General features: G+C 40.9%; 1 protein-coding gene across 2 annotated transcripts; it reads right to left on the reverse strand.

The window, feature by feature from the left end:
• Positions 1–4,089: 4,089 nt before the first annotated feature.
• On the reverse strand, positions 4,090–17,110 carry mogat2 (monoacylglycerol O-acyltransferase 2). 2 transcript variants are annotated; one of them, XM_086131149.1, is made up of 7 exons: positions 16,409–17,110; positions 16,157–16,289; positions 15,134–15,312; positions 8,058–8,262; positions 6,800–6,974; positions 6,359–6,558; positions 4,090–4,745 (listed from the first exon to the last, which is right to left on the reverse strand). In XM_086131149.1, the coding sequence occupies exons 1-7, from the start codon at positions 16,421–16,423 to the stop codon at positions 4,591–4,593; spliced, it is 1,062 nt and encodes a 353-aa protein (XP_085987275.1). In that variant the 5' UTR covers positions 16,424–17,110; the 3' UTR covers positions 4,090–4,590. The 2 variants fall into 2 exon arrangements, with proteins under 2 accessions (XP_085987275.1, XP_085987274.1); XM_086131148.1 differs by lacking the exon at positions 16,409–17,110 and having other exon boundaries at positions 16,157–16,361.
• Positions 17,111–17,419: the final 309 nt, after the last annotated feature.

Raw genomic sequence — 17,419 nt, forward strand, 5'->3', positions numbered from 1 at the left:
ACTCCACACAGAAAGGGCGGAGCCGGAATCGAACCCTGCACCGCTGCACTGTGAGCGGACGTGCGAACTAGTCGTCCACCGTGCCACCCTAAAATCACTTAGATGTATAGAAATAAATGACAATGAACAAAAACAGAGCATAAAGTGTCAAGCAAAGAGACTACTTCAATGATAATATAACTTGAGAGTTAGCCGAGAGAAGGTGACAAAATGGTTTTAAAAATGAGGAAAGATAAACATTTAGAAATTCTAACCATTGAATAATTATCCATCCATCCATTTTCCGAACGGCTGAATCCTCACTAGGGTCGCGGGGAGTGCCGGAGCCTATACCAGCCGTCGTCGGGCAGTAGGCGGGGGACACCCTGAACCCGTTGCCAGCCAATCGCAGGACACACAGAGACGAACAACCATGCGCGCTCACACTCACACCTAGGGACAATTTAGTGTGTTCAATAAGCCTGCTCTGCACTGTGAAGTCGATGTGCTAACCACTGGACTACCGGGCCGCCTGAATAATCATGAAGCATTTAAAAAAATTCAAAAATGTATTTAAATAAACTGGCATAATCCAAACATTTATCTTTTCGGAATCAGAATCAGAATCGCCTTTATTGTCGCTGTATTGCATACAACGAAATTTGGGTGCCACTCCTCAGTGCATTTCGTTAAAAAAAATAAAATAACGGTTTTAGAAATACAAAAGTCAACAACACAACAACAGCAGCAGTAGTGGTAGTATGGAACTATATTGCAGACATTTCATAGCACACTGCTATTCCTCGATATTACTTTTAAAAAAAAGTACACACACACAAACGCACACCACCCCCCCCCCCCCCCACACACACACACACAAACTTTTCCCATTCTTCAGGCTGATAATTACTCTTGCTCTTCTGAAAACACTAATGACCACTCCTGACTAACTCTCACCATCTCATGTCTCATTTCAGAAAAGAAATGTGGTCTTTTATGCCCACCATTCGGACATATAGCATATCATTAATACAACCGAAGACACTTCCCTAACGGCATCATTGGATTAAAACCTAGCTTGGTGCAAGATCTACATCGAAAAAAAATCCAGCCGTATTGATACAGGTGGGCGCCATAAAACAACTAAACGCGGTATAGTTTCCATTGATATGATGAATGATTGTTTCTCATTTGTGCACTGTGATTTCCTGGCATTTTTTTCATGATCGATGACACTTCTCTCGCAAAATCAGATGGGAGATGCTCCATCACACTTGCGACCCGAAATAGGACAAGCATTATAGTAAAGAGAGTTTGGCCTTTATACATGTCATATCGAAAATTTGTGGAATTGCTTCCTGGTGCTATTATAGTTAGAATATTCCCAAATATAAAGAGGTTACCTTTGGCTTTTCCTGTCAGGGGTCACCACAGAAAATAACTCACAAATGATTTTTATACTGGATAACCTTCCTGAAACAATCGACTTTAAAAAAAAAAATAATTAATCCAGGCTTTGGACAAGCAGCAGCTGGGAATCTACGCATAGTAAACAGTGTCTTGCTTGTTGTCCACCTGACCTGGATGAGACATTTTCCAAAGGTTTTCTTGATAATGACCAAAATCACTTCAGAATATCCGACATAAATAGTGATGGCATTGTACTGCCAAAAAGGGAATGCATTTGAAGTCATCGGGATGTGTGTGAACATTCGGATGTTTTGCTGGTCACTTTTGTCTTTAGTGTGTGATGCACATGCGCCGTATTATTTGTCGATTTGTTTGTTGAAAGAATGCAACGCATTCAAATCCTATGTCTGCCTTCTCGACTCTTTCAGCAAAGGATTGCACAACAGCAGCATGGCCTCCTCCACGAGATTTCATCACACTGTATATTAGGTGTGTGGTGAAATCCAATTTCCATTGGCTGAATAAACTCTTTTGCCCTTTGTATCTTGTGCAGTTCATCCTAAATTTGGACTCCAGCATGCCCAAGAACCCAGACAGCTTATAGATATCGTCACGCAGTCCTCGACTTGAAACTGGCAGTTAGGCAATGACTCCCATCCATCAAGCAAAACGTTCTTGCAATTATACTGGAAATGTCATTTGCATTTCAAAAATTCGTTTGTCAATTTGACCTACTGAAAACTTTTGAAATACAAATTTTTCTTACAATTTGGTCAATCGTGTGTTGCTTGTGCCATCGGAGGAACCCAGACATATCCCCTGGGGAAAATGAACCCTTTCATGAACCCTGAACATGATAAGCTGTCCACTGTTGTAACCGCTGTCCCTGAAAGGGTTAAGGACTTTTTAAATTTATACAGATGACATGATTGTTTTTCCTGAACACATTCCCAGTCATTTGCGAACATTGTAAATGCTTGAAAGCATTTAAACCTCATCTCAATGGGTACAACTGCACAATGTAATAAGATCCAATTCTTGGAAAAATAAAAATCTTCATTGACAAAAATAATATTCCTATTTTTATTGATAATCTCTGGGAGTGTTACTTTATTTAGCTATATAATTAAAATACATTTATATACATAAGATTTGTGTGGTGTTGGTAAAAGCAACATTATGGTTTGAGTATTTGTGGTTGATCACACCGAACGGTGCCAGTCAGGGGTGTAGTGGGCGTGGTACGCGGGGGTACGCCGTCCACCCACTTCTCCCGACGCCACATTCAATTTCAATCACGCTGTCTGCGGGTTATTGAAATGTTTGTTGATCATTGCTCTAATGCGAGTTATGCTTAATAACGTTGGCCTGTGATTATTTTGGAGTAGTAAAACATTTAATTTAACGTTAGTTCAACTGGTGTTGTAGCCTATGATTGATGTTCTGTATGTATATATAGAACATCCCAGAATCGCATACACCCACTTAAAAAATCCCCACTACACCACTGGTGCCAGTGTACCTAATAACATGTCCGGAGAATCGTTCTACTGTCTCACCATCTATTTATGTCTATGCATGGAGTTTTGCCCATATGTTTTCTTTTGTTTCCAGGAGAAATCAAAGATAAGCACGGCGGTGCTGTTTTGCCCTTTGATCTCTTTCTTCAAAAATAAGTCTATAATGCTGTTACTCTGACCTCAAACCGACTCCCTCAAGCGGAGGCCAAACACTTCTCAGGTTTGTGCAGTGTCATAGCAAACCGTGGCTCTGTTCAGATCAAATGCTAACACACCCGTTATATGTTATTCCATGGTAAGGAGTGTCTTCGAAAAAAACCCCTGATGATTTACAACAAATTTCATCATATTATTTCATCACCTGCAAATAACAACTAACTCTGTCAGTGTTATACCAACAAATTGCAGTCTGGTTTAAGATGAATCCACTTTATTGCATCCGCGCTCAGTTTTTGTTCCATGTTATCATTCAAAATTCATTTTTTAGTCACGGGCCACTTTGGATTAACGTCTTCCCTCAGAGGGCCGTTACGAAAGTGAAACCGAATAAATGTTTCTCGGGGTATTATTACTTGTACGCATAGATGGATGACGAGTTTTGAAATCATTCAAGTCAACCATTTGTTTGTTGTTGCTCAATTATTGTTGAAACAAGTTTGAGGCTAACAAAATTTCAACCTTATTTAATACATGTGACAATTTAACATTTCTGTGATCATGATTTGCTTTCACGGGCCACATAAAGTGATGTGGCGGGCCGCGTCTGGCCCCCGCGGCTTGACTTTGACACCAGTGCTCCAAAGTGTCATATACTTTTTAAAATTTTTGCAACAGTGTGCTTGGCCAAACACACGCACACACACACACACACACACTGTACCGATTGTGTTGAAAGAATCAGGGCATCGTCCAGTCAGACAGACATTCAGTTTGGAAATATCCAGCCAAAACCAACATCTCATAAAAGTGCATTTGCCAAAGTTCACAGGCAGTCTTATCATTTGGGGACCTAGTCCAACACCAGAATCATTGCTTTGTAGGCACAACAGTAATTAAATAATAACCAGGACACATTCATTTGGTTGAATGATGCCTCACTAACCTCATTGTCGGTGTGTTTTGATAAGATTGCGGAGCTGGTCTAAAAAGTGGAATGGAAATCATGAATAAAATCATGCAGTTTTGATTTGGAGATGTTTTATCATTTTCAACAATTTACCAAAAAAATTGTTTGTACAATTATTATGATACATTTAAGTATCACAGATAAATCAGGGATCAGCAGTTAAAAAACGGCAGTGATGGTTGTAGAAAAATGCAAGCCGTTTCTGTTTAGGAAACCTCTTTGATGACCCTGTCGTAATGATGGCTAGGATCAAATACCAAATACCCAGACAGTTGCTTTAACTGAGAGAGAGGAAACCTAAACTTGTGTCACAATGCAGATATTTGTGTCATTTTACAAAAAGAACCTCATACAAAAAAAAAAAAAAGTCTTGATGTACTGTCATTGTTGAAACTTATATCTTCTACACATAAAGCAGGGCACCGATAGTTGCATAGACAAAATCATTTTATTTACCCTCCAGTACCATGCCGGAATAAATTTGAGGTTATAGAGCCAATCAAAAAAAAAATTCTCAACTTTGCAAAATAAATAGCAACGTAAAATGTGTCCCGTTCAGACAAAGTTCAGGTGTGTGTCTTTGTCCACGCCGTAGTTGGTCTTGTGCTGCTCAAAGAGTTGGCTGAGCTCGTCCATGTACAACTGGTGAAGGGCATCGAGCTCCTCCATCGTTGGCTTCTCGTTTCTCTTCACTCTGATGGGCCGCCCGACTGCACACAAGTAACAAGTTGCAAATGGGTAAATGAAAGTGATATGTGCCTCACACCGAACACTCACTTGCTTCGATGTAAACCCTAGCGCAGTGGCCTGTTCTAAAAACAGCTGACCAGTGACACGACACTATATTGTCGGAGATTTGACATGATAATTTGAAAATGTAAACACTCGCACAGTTGCAGCCCTTTAATGCAACAATAATGATAACCTGTAACCTGATAACATAATCAGCTATCCACTGTGGTAACCGCTGTCCCTGAAAGCGTAAAAAGAAAAATGGGTTGCATACCATATTTCTGATTCCTAATTATCGTAAAGAGTGACTTTATGTAAATGAATATCACGTATTGTTACCAGTAACATTTAAAAGTAATTTGAGCAAGTTTGTTCATTCAGAACTGTGTATCAAACTGACCTCCGCATTAATCAATACCCAAGAAATAGCTCTCCGTTTCAAAAATGATGGTGGCCCCTGCCCCTCAGTCTAGAGCTGGGTCACCAACGTGGTGCCCCTTGGGCACCAAGTAGCTCCCAAGGACCACATAAAGTAGCAGGCCGGTTCAAAATATAGCTCACCAGTGATTTCCTCGGATGGTTGTCATTTGAAAATGTTAAACACTTGTTGTGATGTATAGAAATAAAATGTTAACATACGGTCAACCCTCGTTTCAACGTACCTAGTTTATAATGTTTTCACCGCAACAATGTTTACATTTCAAAGTCCCGAGTTCAATAAACACCTTATATGTAAACTTGATAAAACGACCAAATTTTTACAGTAGAAAAGTGAAAAGGTCCGTGTTACAATGAACCGTGGGAAGCTAACTACAACCTTGCTTATGAAAGAAACCGCACAACGCGAAATTCCCTTCCGTTGCTTAGCAACGCGACTGATCGCCTCGTACATTGCTGTACTTCCGGAGGCACTGCGCACAGTCTGAAAACATGTCTGGTGAACGGAAGCAAATTTCGCTGTCTGTGAAGGCTGAAATTGTTTCTCGCTTTCAAAAGGGAGTCTCCGCGACGAAGCTCAGCCGAGGCTTCAAATTGGCAAAGTCGACCATTTCGACAGTCATCCGTAATGTCAACAAAATCATGGAAGAGTTCGAGGCCAACAGATTGAAAGACGATCGTAAACGGCTTCGGGGTGTGGCGCATCCTAAATTGTCGGCGGCTGGCAGTTGCCCATTAGCTGACGAAATGTTTTCAGAGATGAAGTAGGAACGCGACAGTTGTTTGTTTCATGTCTTATAAAAATCATATTTTCATATGCACATATTTATAATTGACATGTTTATACTGTGTGACATGTTCATGTTTTCACATCTATAAATGTTAAACATCGTAGTTGGCTGCCATTTTATTGGAAACGGTTATGACGAACTCCCGTTATAACGTACTAATTCGTTATGTCCCTCTGCCAACATCAGGTTGGGAAATACATGAGACTGTAGGTCAGGATATCGCCAGCCAAGTTGGCTGGGCCAATGTTCAAAGCTCATCCAGTGACCTATTGTTGGCCCGCGTCACGCACTGCGGGCGCTGTTGGCATTGGTACCCACAGTTCATAGGTCAAATCAGTCAAAGTCTAGCTTTGTCCACTCACCAATGGTATGGATGGGTTTTCTGTATGGCATGAGTCCAAAGGAGTATTGGAAAATCCCACGAGCATGGAAGAGTGGCAGGGAGATACCCATGATGCTTTGCAGCTGTTCCTGTACACTTCGCAGCCAGGTTCCTTTTGAGTTCCCCACTTGATCAAACACCTCATTCTCACCAAAAGAGAAGACTGGAACCAGGTGAGCTCTGGAAAAAAAATACGTAAATAAAAACGTTTCACGACGAGTTAATATTATTAATCACTTGAGATCTTTACTGCTTATTCACAATCGATCTCAAATCATATGACAAGCTGTCCCAGGGAACATTGTGACTTGAATAAGCCTCTCTTTCACAAGTTTACACTCAAGCCTCAAAAGGCATGAACTGAATAGACTGATACAATCATGTCAGCCAGCCACAAAAGCTCGGAAAATCAGGCGCTTACCCGTGTTCCATTGCCATTTTAATAAAACCTTTCTTCTTGGCCAAGAGTACATTGTACGTTCCGGGGTGGGCATCGAGGGCCTCTGGTGCTCCACCAACAGCGATTACAACAGCATTTCCACCACCCCTGTGCCGCAGTGGATAACTGGCACTCTCTTTATCAGATGGAATCAGACCTGCAGCATGGCAATAAGGGTAACTACGCAATCTGTGGCAATGAAGGAAAGTATTACTTACATGTAGCGGAACATCTAATAGCCCAGAGGTTGTACACGCAAGCATCGACTGATTCTTATTGGACACGTTTTGCAACTTTACAAGCGTCAAGTATGACGTCAAAATGAAAGCTTATGAAACATTGGCATACCGCAAAAAAAAAAAAAAAACCTTAGCAGGGCTCATGACAATTTAGTTCATTGAAAATGAAGTGATTAGGTCAGTGCATTTGATGGTCTCTTTTTGGGGCTTTCTTGTGACACTCATTCCAAAGAAGGAGCAGCACTACAAGGCCGACATCAGAAAAACAGACATTTCAAACAAGCAAAATCAATCCCTTTCATCCATCTCAGCGGGCGGCCATTTTGTCACTTCCTGTCGTCCTGTAAATGACCCCCCAGTTGCTCAGGGCTCACGTAACGACCAATCACGGCTCAGCTTGTGAACATTGCATGACCTCCCTCTGAAAACAGGTGTGCCGTGATTAGTCGTTACCCTGTGCAACTGTGATTTCATTTTTTGTCGCCAGAAAGTGGCAAAATGGCCGCTCCCTGAGATGGATTAAGAATGGCTAGATTTTTGCTGCTGGCGGGGGGCGCATGCAACATATGACTGTAAATCATTTTATTTACTTGACTTCCCTTTTAACATTCAGCTGCATGGTATTTCTATTTTTTTTTGCCACACATTTTCCCAAAATGGGGCCTGTCACACATGGCATTTATCTCACTCTGAACAATACATGAACTATGTCAAAGGCGTACATAGCGACCAAATGAAGAAGACTGTAGTGCAACCGGACTATTCTGTTTGTCATCAAAGACGTGATGCTTCTCGGCCGAGTAGGATTCAGCCGTTCATGCAAAAGGCTGACATGGGCTCGATGTCGCCTGCTCCGGAAGCTAAATCGCAGGTTGGTAAATGGTAACAGTGTCGTGGTATTCAAGTTTGTTTGGGGGGCTTTTTTGAGTCCAAGGATGAGTTCAAGACACACAATATTGGTATGGATGCATCCCCAGTAGAATTGAAACAGTGGAGCAAACCTGCACACATTATGTAGTCTCTGAAGAATGGGGCTCGAAACCAAAGGGGGAGCATGAGCAGGTAGCTGGTGAGGCCTGGAAATAATTGTTTGAAGCCTGTGGAATGGGTGCAGAAATTGGTAAAGGCTCCTGCCACCAGGACTCCATGGGGGTGGAAGCCCAGTATGTAGTTGTGTCGAGGGTCCAGCTCGGCCGTCTTCAGCAACTGGGGAAAAATGAAAACAGAGACATATTTTTGAACTGTTTGACTTTTTTCTTTAATGTGGAATTTTGTACAACAGTGCTCATGGAGTTATTCCTGAAATTGGCTGTGTTGAGCTCATACAGTATGTGCCTTCTTCTCCTTGTTTCACAAGCCCTTTTTGCTCTTTGGACTGTTCCATGCTGCAATCAACAACTTTATATATACAGTACGTACAGTGATTGTTGTAGATATTGCGATCTATTGAACAGAATCATATTCATTTTGAATTTTGTAAAACTCGATGCACTTTTGCCCTAATCATACAAGCCTTATTTTATGAATGCTATTTCATGTTTAAAAAAAACAAGTCAATAGTAACTATTATATATCTTTTTTTGTCACTCCACTTACAATTGGTTTAGTAACAATACCTGACAGTGTCAGTCAAACTGGTTATATTTTGATCACAGTTAGTTAGTTATCATTTATGTGAAAAAGAGTCAATAACAAATCCTAATAAAAAAAAAAAATGGCGGCTACCTGATCGACAGATCGACGTTAAAGGACTCTCGTGGCCAGTGGAGAGAGGGGGGGGGGGGGGGGGATTAGCAACTCATCAAGAACTTTTGTCATATTATAAAAAGACATTACAGACTAGGCGGCCCGGTAGTCCAGTGGTTAGCACGTCGGCTTCACAGTGCGGAGGTACCGGGTTCGATTCCAGCTCCAGCCTCCCTGTGTGGAGTTTGCATGTTCTCCCCGGGCCTGCGTGGGTTTTCTCCGGGTGCTCCGGTTCCCTCCCACATTCCAAAAACATGCATGGCAGGCTGATTGGACACTCTGAATTGTCCCAAGGTGTGAGTGTGGGCGTGGATGGTTGTTTGTCTCTGTGTGCCCTGCGATTGGCTGGCAACCGATTCAGGGTGTCCCCCGCCTACTGCCCGAAGACGGCTGGGATAGGCTCCAGCACCCCCCGCGACCCTTGTGAGGATCAAGCGGTTCGGAAAATGGATGGATGGGCATTACAGACTATACTTTCTTTTAAACTTAAGATAAGATAAGAAAACCTTTATTTGTCTCACAACGGAGAAATTCCCTTGTCGGAAGTCTTCCCGGTACCAAGCATAATTTAAATTATCTGCGTAAAGCAGTTTTGTGACCGATTTTATTCTTATGCAAGATCTTAATGTTGTGAGTGTGACACATGAAATGTATTTTATGCATTGAAGCAGGAAATCTTTATTTTACAAACGCGTACTTTGGACAGGACGTTGAATGAATTCCGCAAAACAGGTCGTATTTTCTCTCATGATCAACACAGTAAGACGTGAGATATCTAATCTAAGGAGTGTTTACATGTTTCACTGAGCCCAGCAGAAGAGATAGAGACGGCACTGCAGGTCACTATCAGCGCTCAACATCTGTCCTCGTGCAGTTTGTTTTGCAGCACCTTTTGTGGAAAAACAATCAGCTCCACTCACTGACTTGCTGAGATTCGTACAGTAATTCAAGGTTAAAGTGCTCATCGGGTCGGATTTGATTGGGAGCCAAGATATCATATCACATCTTCAAGTGATGTGGGGTTTTTTTCAAATGCAAAGGAGGTTCATTTGATACCTTTTTTATTCTCCATTCATTCTAATGCTAAATGACACTTCCACGTTTTTTTTCAATGATTTTCTCGTCGAGAGATTTCAGAGATGATGTGTTGGTTTAGTTCCACATTGTTTGTGTTGTGCGGCATTAGCAGCTGGCCTCAAACTAGGTTAATCATTGGTTTGAGTTCCAGTTACAGATCCTGATGTTGTTTGTAATCAAAAGATCTCTCTAACATTTGTCATTTAGACTTTTTCAACTTTTCGTCTCAATAGAATCGTTCATAAATCAGTTGAAGGTCCTGAAAATTATTGACATTTAATAATTTGATGATGAATCAATCCAGAGTATAAAAAAAAGGATCTGTATCGGCGATATTGGCCCTGTATTTAAGTGGTATGCGATGTGAAAATATGCAGTATCGCATATACTCATTTTAAGATTTTTTTTATTCATCTTTACTCTCAAAGTAGTCTCACCCCAGCGTACTTCTCTGAGTTTCTCCACCTCTCTGTATCTGCCCCGTGCCTCAGGTGAGCGGGCCAGACGCTACTGGAGGTACCGAGAATTAAACGAAGGTTCAGAGGGAATTCAGCCTTTTCCGTCGCCGGTTCCTCTCTTTTGATTGGTTTCGCTTTGAACGTTTAGGCAAGCCCCTTGCAGGGTTAAAACTCAACTCATATTTTTAATCTTTGGCCAACAACCAGGCATCATATTCATGTTTTACTGTGTTGACTGTTTTGAAGCTATTTATTCTGAAATGGCTGATTTGTACTTTCTGTACAGCACTTTATATTCAGCTGCAGTTGAAACAGTTAAAGTGCTCTGTAAGTAAAGTCGTGTTCAGTTGGCCTGAGTTATGTATCCTGCCTAAGATGACCAAAGCCTTCACGGCCTTTACTTTCAACTGTTTGACTTCATGCCATTTCGCACATGACACTGGACGAGCAGATGTCATACAGCGTCTACAGATGTAGGAAGTACATCCACTACAAAACACAAGTAACGAAGGCGCAGTTAATGAGAGGGAATTTTCGAACAGCTCTCGAGGACAATCTCTTCTTTTCTTCTCTCAAAAGAAGGATTCAGTGATTAAGCATCAGCTGGTTTCGTCAAAACCTCATCACCGCATCATTCGAAACAGCGGTTAAAAGACACCAATGAAATGAATTGAAAAGAACACTCCTTTTCTTTTCCACATGGAGTCAGATGATACTGGAAATAACACATGGATAATGCAAAGCGGGAGAACTGAGGTTTCAAGGCTGGAAATTTTGAACTTCATTACGAAACCTAAGAATTGCGATTGGTGCGTTATTTTAATTTTATACTGTACAAAGTGTCACAGAAATGTTCTGGGAAGTCTTACAAATGATATGCTTCAAATCCAAACTAAAAAACGACATGTGACATGTCCAAAGAGAACTTTCAGCATTTGCTTGGTTCAGTGCACGAGAGGACGCAAGAATTGTGGCAGGACAATGTAAAATATTTAAATGTAAATGACAATTTAAAATGTAAAACCAGGTGGGAGTATGATACAGCCATGCAGTCATCCAAATCAAACAAAGAGGAATACTACTTATTTTACCACTACTGCTACTATAAATGACTCGGTAGGAATCTACATTTGTCATTTTTCATTGAGGATAAAGAATATATCTGAGTATTGGGATATTACCTGTCTTCGAGTTTTGCTCCACTATTTGTGTTCAAATATTCATTACTTCTAAAACTGCAAGAATTGATGCCACCAGCAAAAAAAAAAGAAAAGGAGGAATACTTCTCATTTCTCAAAAACCACGTATGTTGTCCTCTCATATCTGAAGGCATCACTGTATTTTGAATGGGGGGGCGGGGGACTTGGATTTGAAACAAAACTTTTGTGAAAACAGTTCTGGAACTTTTCTAACACGCCTACTACTTTCTTATGAATATACTCACAAGACATGACGCTATGGCAAGAAAAGGCAGGAACCCCAAAAGATTTCAAATGACGTTTCCAAGAAGTCAAAAACATTTTTCTATCATCTAATCTAAAATGGATTCACTGAATAAACTAACTAGAAGATAAGAAAATGATTTACTGATTCATGGTTACAGGTTTTTCATATTTGTAATTGGCTATTAGTTGTTAAAGTAGGAAGGGGTCCCAAAAATTTGAAATTCGATTAGACAGTTTAAAATGAAATGTAGGTTTAAATCCATTGTTTGATGATGGGACAGATGCAAAAAAAAATTAAAAATCACTTCAAATGTGTCGCTTTTAAAACTTGTACTAAAGTATCAATTTTATGTATTTATTATTAATTTATGTGAAACAACAACTTTTTTAAATTGTACTTTTACAAACCTTCCCCTCATAAAATTAAAACTGTCATTGTTGTAACAAAAGAATGGATATGATTTTTTTTCTTTTCTTTTAGAGTGCCTTTTTCATATGCGGGAGATCGTACAGCAACATGCTCTAAAACCAATAAAAACCACTTGATTTGGTTTGCAGAATGACCTGTATGCTCTCCACAAACCTTTCACAAACTGTGCTTTCAGTGTCGAAAGCCCAATTTCAAACATAACATCAAGTGTAGCATCAAGTATTGTCTCAAAAGCTGTCAACCACAAAAAAATATATATACAGCATGCACTACTAGTTCTCGACCACAAGAGGGACACAGCAGGCTAAACGAGGAAGCGAACCTTTCAGAATTGCAATGCCCGTGCTTGTTTTCGGTTCCGGGCCAGACGATTACCGGTATCTTTCCTTGCAATTGGTTCAGGGCTAATCGTACAAAGACAAATAAAACGAGAACTGTTGAACTACCTGTATGTCATTCCGTCAGACCCAATTGCCTCATTCAGAAAGATGAAAGCGTTTGAGCAATGTTTCTGAACACTAAATGTTCACAAAGATAATGGGAGAAATATTGAAACACACCAATTGAAATCTGTCTTTTTCACTTCATGCATGCATAGGTGAGGGACGAAAGGCACAGATCAATGGCATACTTCCTCTAGCGAGTGAAATTCGAGCTCGGTGACAGTTGTGTATAAAGTGAGTGGAGTGGAGAGCAGTCAGGACAGCATTATGCAAGACAGACAGCGGTGTAGTAACGCCACGCAGCATTTCCACTTCACTTTAAACTGCTCATTGGATGGTCTCCTTTTTTTTTTTCAGTTACAATTCAAAACTAGTGTCTCATAATACCTTTGTATTATTGATCATTAATATTTTGTTGGGGTTTTTTTGGAGCATTTGGAGAGAACTCAGCCACGTATAATTGTCCACAATTGATCATTACTGTAATAGTATTTGATTGGTCTTATTTGGCATTTGGAATGAACGCAGCTTCTCTCTCGAAGTTTTAAGATGTGGCCGTTATGCATAATTGTTTGCCTTGTGACCGCCTGGGCCTTTTTCATGCGGTAAAGAAATGGACACAAAACCTTCTGTGCAAACCCAACAATTGGGTCCCTCATTTACAAAGTTAGCTTTCATCAAGCAGGAGCCTCGAAATGAATATTTTTATGCTTGCTGTAATATGTTCTTTAATCAAAAAGGACATGGACCAAGACCCTGTAAAACATTTAAAAGTTTGTTCAGCTTGCAAATGTCAGTCCAAAAGATGCCTTAAAAACAGAAGTTAGCTCAAATCAAGGATAATCTTTGTTTCAATGCAAAAGCTGAAGTTCATCAACTCAATATTATGACGACGTTCTGGTTATCTCAATATTGTTTTACAAATCAGCAAAGTTGATTTCACTTTTAATAAGTTAAAACCAAGAATTATTCATTCATTTTCTGAGCCACTTGATCCTCACTAGGGTCACGGGGGGTGCTGGAGCCTATCCCAGGTGTCTACGGGCAGTAGGCGGGGGACACCCTGAATCGGTTGCCAGCCAATCGCAGGGCACAGAGAGACAAACAACCATCCACGCCCACACTCACACCTAGGGACAATTTCGAGTTTTCAATTAGCCCGCCATGCATGTTTTTCGAATGTGGGAGGAAACCGGAGTACCCGGAGAAAACCCAGGCAGGCACGGGGAGAACATGCAAACTCCACACAGGGAGGCCGGAGCTGGAATTGAACCTCTACACTGTGAAGTCAACGTGCTAACCACTGGACTACCGGGCCGCCCTACCAAGAATTATAATACCTTATAAGAGCATGAAAACTTGATTTACCTTATTAAACTACCGCCCATCTCTGCATTCCTGCTACTCATAGTTAAAAGTCCAACGAACTTATTGACTTCTATACAACTTGCCATTTAAATGGAACTTTTAAAACGGCCTTTCACTTGTCGCACTTTTCTACCTCAGGTAGTCAAAACTCTTAAACACCGTTTACTCATTTACCTACTGACGATGCAGCATCAGGAGCCACTCGGGGTTCAGTATCTTGGTCAAGACACTTCAATATGGTCACAACAGCCCGAGATCTAACCCACATACTTCAGGTTGAGAAACAGCCATTCTGCCACTGAGGCAGGTGTTTCACCTTTGATAGGCTGGTTTGATAAATTCCATCCGCACACCCTCTCTTCAGAAATAGCATTTATTCCAAACACATTGCTATACAGGGCGGCCTGGTCATTGACTGGTTAGCATGTCAGCCTCGCAGTGAGTGCAGAGGTATAGGGTTGTATTCCAGTTCCGTCTTTTCTGTGTGGAGTTTGCATGTTCTCCCCATGCCTGTGTGGGTTTTCTCCGGGTACTCCACTTTCCTCCCAAATTCCATAAACATGCATGACAGGTTATTGGAACACTCTAAATTGTCCATAGGTGTGTCTGTGAGCGCAAATGCTTTTTCGTCTGTGTGTGCCTTGCAATTGTCTGGCAATCAGTTCAGGGTGTACCTCGCCCACTACCCGAAGACAGCTGGGCTCCACCACGCCCCTCGACCCTTGTGAGGATAAGCGGATAAGTGTCTTTCCATCCTCTAATTGTTTTTGTCAGAGCAAGCCAAGTTCAACGAGCCAAAGTGATCCACAATCATTAATATGCTTAAAAATCAAAATCTCCGGCGAGTATTATATATTTGATATATATTGATAAATATTGATTCTCTGATGTATTTGAAACACATACACACAGTCGACAGGAATAAAGGGGACGCCACTTGCTAGCAAGGACATAGATAAGGACACTTCTTGATGGGAGATCAGATTACCGGTAGATAAATCCAAAGTATTTTGCTCGGGAAATGCTGAGGCTAAATCTTACCCACAATATCAATCGGGAAGATTGTTTAAATAAGTGTCTTATCACTAACAGCAGCATTCTACATCTCACCTTGATGGGGAAGTAATCCCGCATGTAGTCCCAGACTTTGATTCCGCACAAGTAGGACATCCTACGCCCTCCGCGTGTGGGAGTGTCATAGTCAAAGAACCACCAGATGGAGTAGAGCACGCTGATCAACCAGTAACGCGTAAACAGCAGGTAGATGAACAGGAAGATGCACGTGGGTGCTGGGGAGACAAAGATACTGTATGTATATTACATGTTTAAAGCCTGTTGGAGGTCCATACTGTCAACAAATTATACTGAATTGATCCTCCTTTTCCTCCAAATGGGAATGATGGAGGGCAAATGGCTAGCGCAGCATAAGTAGGCCATCAGAAGTGGCCTGAGGAGAAAGAGGCATGATTGCACAATGTGACGGTGCAGTTACAACCATTTGCCGTATCTCATTGCATCACGTTGATCTCACACCCGCGATAAGGGAAAATCACCACAAATTCCTCAACGCTTCCTCAATTCCATGGCACCAAGATGCCACAAGATGGTGGCAAAGTAATTCTTTCTTTACTTTGGCCAGACCACCAAAACAGCAAATAGTTGAGTTTTTCGGGATACTTTTTAAATATATATATATATATTTTTTTTTTTTTAAACAGTGAAAATGGGGGGGCAATTTCCCCCAAAATAATCTGCACATACTGTAGTTGAATTCACAAATACTGAACCATGAATATGCAGGGTGCTGTTTGGCTCCCTCTCTTGGACACAAAGTTGCAAAATTGCCTTGATACTTTGTTAGAAGAGACTTAGCACAAGTGAGAAACTTCCACTCATACTACATAGCTGCAAAACACATTTGATGAAGCGTTTGAACCGAAACAGGTCATCTATAAAAATGAACCTTTTCAGGCACAGTGGGTACGACGGTGGACAGCTTATCATGTTATTAGGTTACAGGTTGCCATGAAAGGGTTAACAGTAGAAGACTAGTACTAGTATATTAAATGCAGGTCATGCCAGTCCCTGGACTCACCAATGCGCACAGCCAGAAATTTGATAAATTACACTTACCCAAGGCAAGGAAAGAGAAAACCCATTGCAGCACGGCGACGGTCTGTAGTCTCCTGTGGAGGGGCACGCCGAATGGGGCAAAATCAATCTTCATATTGCTCGAAGGAAAGACGGGCAACTTGCAGAACCGCAGCTGGTGGGAAGGAAAAGAAGGCAATGATGAAGGTCCAAAGTCTGTCCTTGCTTTCATCACCTCCTGATTGACTGTCTTATCTCAGACACTCAATGTAGGATTTGATAAATCACACTTACCATATCACACCACATCTGGTCTTTGACCCAGAAAGTCACGAAACGATACAGAACATTCAAAAGTGAGCATATATTAGCACTGAGCAAAATGTTTCTCCTGCTTTGGCTCTTTTTGTATACGCTCACTGTGGCAAAGGGCAGGCTTCACCCGACTGAAAATGTCCGTCTCTGTCAAGGCAGCGCCATCTGGCTGAGAAAAGAGAAAACTGCATCTCAAGATGAGCAAAGATGATAATTGCACATAAGTAGTTGTTGTTGTTGTTGTTGTTTTCAAACAAAGAAAAGTGGGAAATGCTATGTTATATGGGCATGCCAGGTAACGAAGAAATCGCCACTAATGTGAAAAAATAAAGTGGGGCCTTGGAAAGTGAAATCAAAATACAACTCTGATTTTGTATATGTGGCATTATTTGCTGGCATTTTGCATACGATCGCTTTTCGCCATTTTCGCAGAGTATTTCACATGTTCAAAATAGCTAACAAACCTCTGTTTGTTCACATATTTACCATTTACATTTACATATTTAGTGCACACACGCACATTTCAGTTACCATTGATAAGCAAGGCCGGTGTATAGCAAACTTCCTCCTTTTTTAATGTATTGATTTAATGGACAATAAGAAAAATAAACATTTGTGTCTTTTTCTGTATGAACTCTCATTCTACCGCAAGCAGATAAACAAATACATAAATAAGAAAAAAAAGACAACACGAAGACAAGCAGCATTGACAGTGTGTAAATAAAACAAAGAAGAAAATTAAGGTTAGTTACACGAATAAATATGGTCCTTTTGAGTTGAAGTCAAAGCTGTTGCTGTATGAATGCAGGGAACCACTACCTTTGCCATCTTGTGGAAGAGTTTTTAGATAGCTTACTTCTGCCTTCAACAATACATCGCTGGCAAATAGGTAGATGAATGAATATATTTTTGTAAATAGGAAAGATATTTCCAACCAGTTACAGTTCCATGTGCCATGGCACAATGATTGAATGATACTGGTTAATTAAT

This window comes from Hippocampus guttulatus, chromosome 15 (assembly GCF_054856545.1).
Source record: "Hippocampus guttulatus isolate MCC_2025c chromosome 15, RoL_Hgut_1.0, whole genome shotgun sequence".
Classification (NCBI taxonomy): Eukaryota; Metazoa; Chordata; class Actinopteri; order Syngnathiformes; family Syngnathidae; genus Hippocampus; species Hippocampus guttulatus.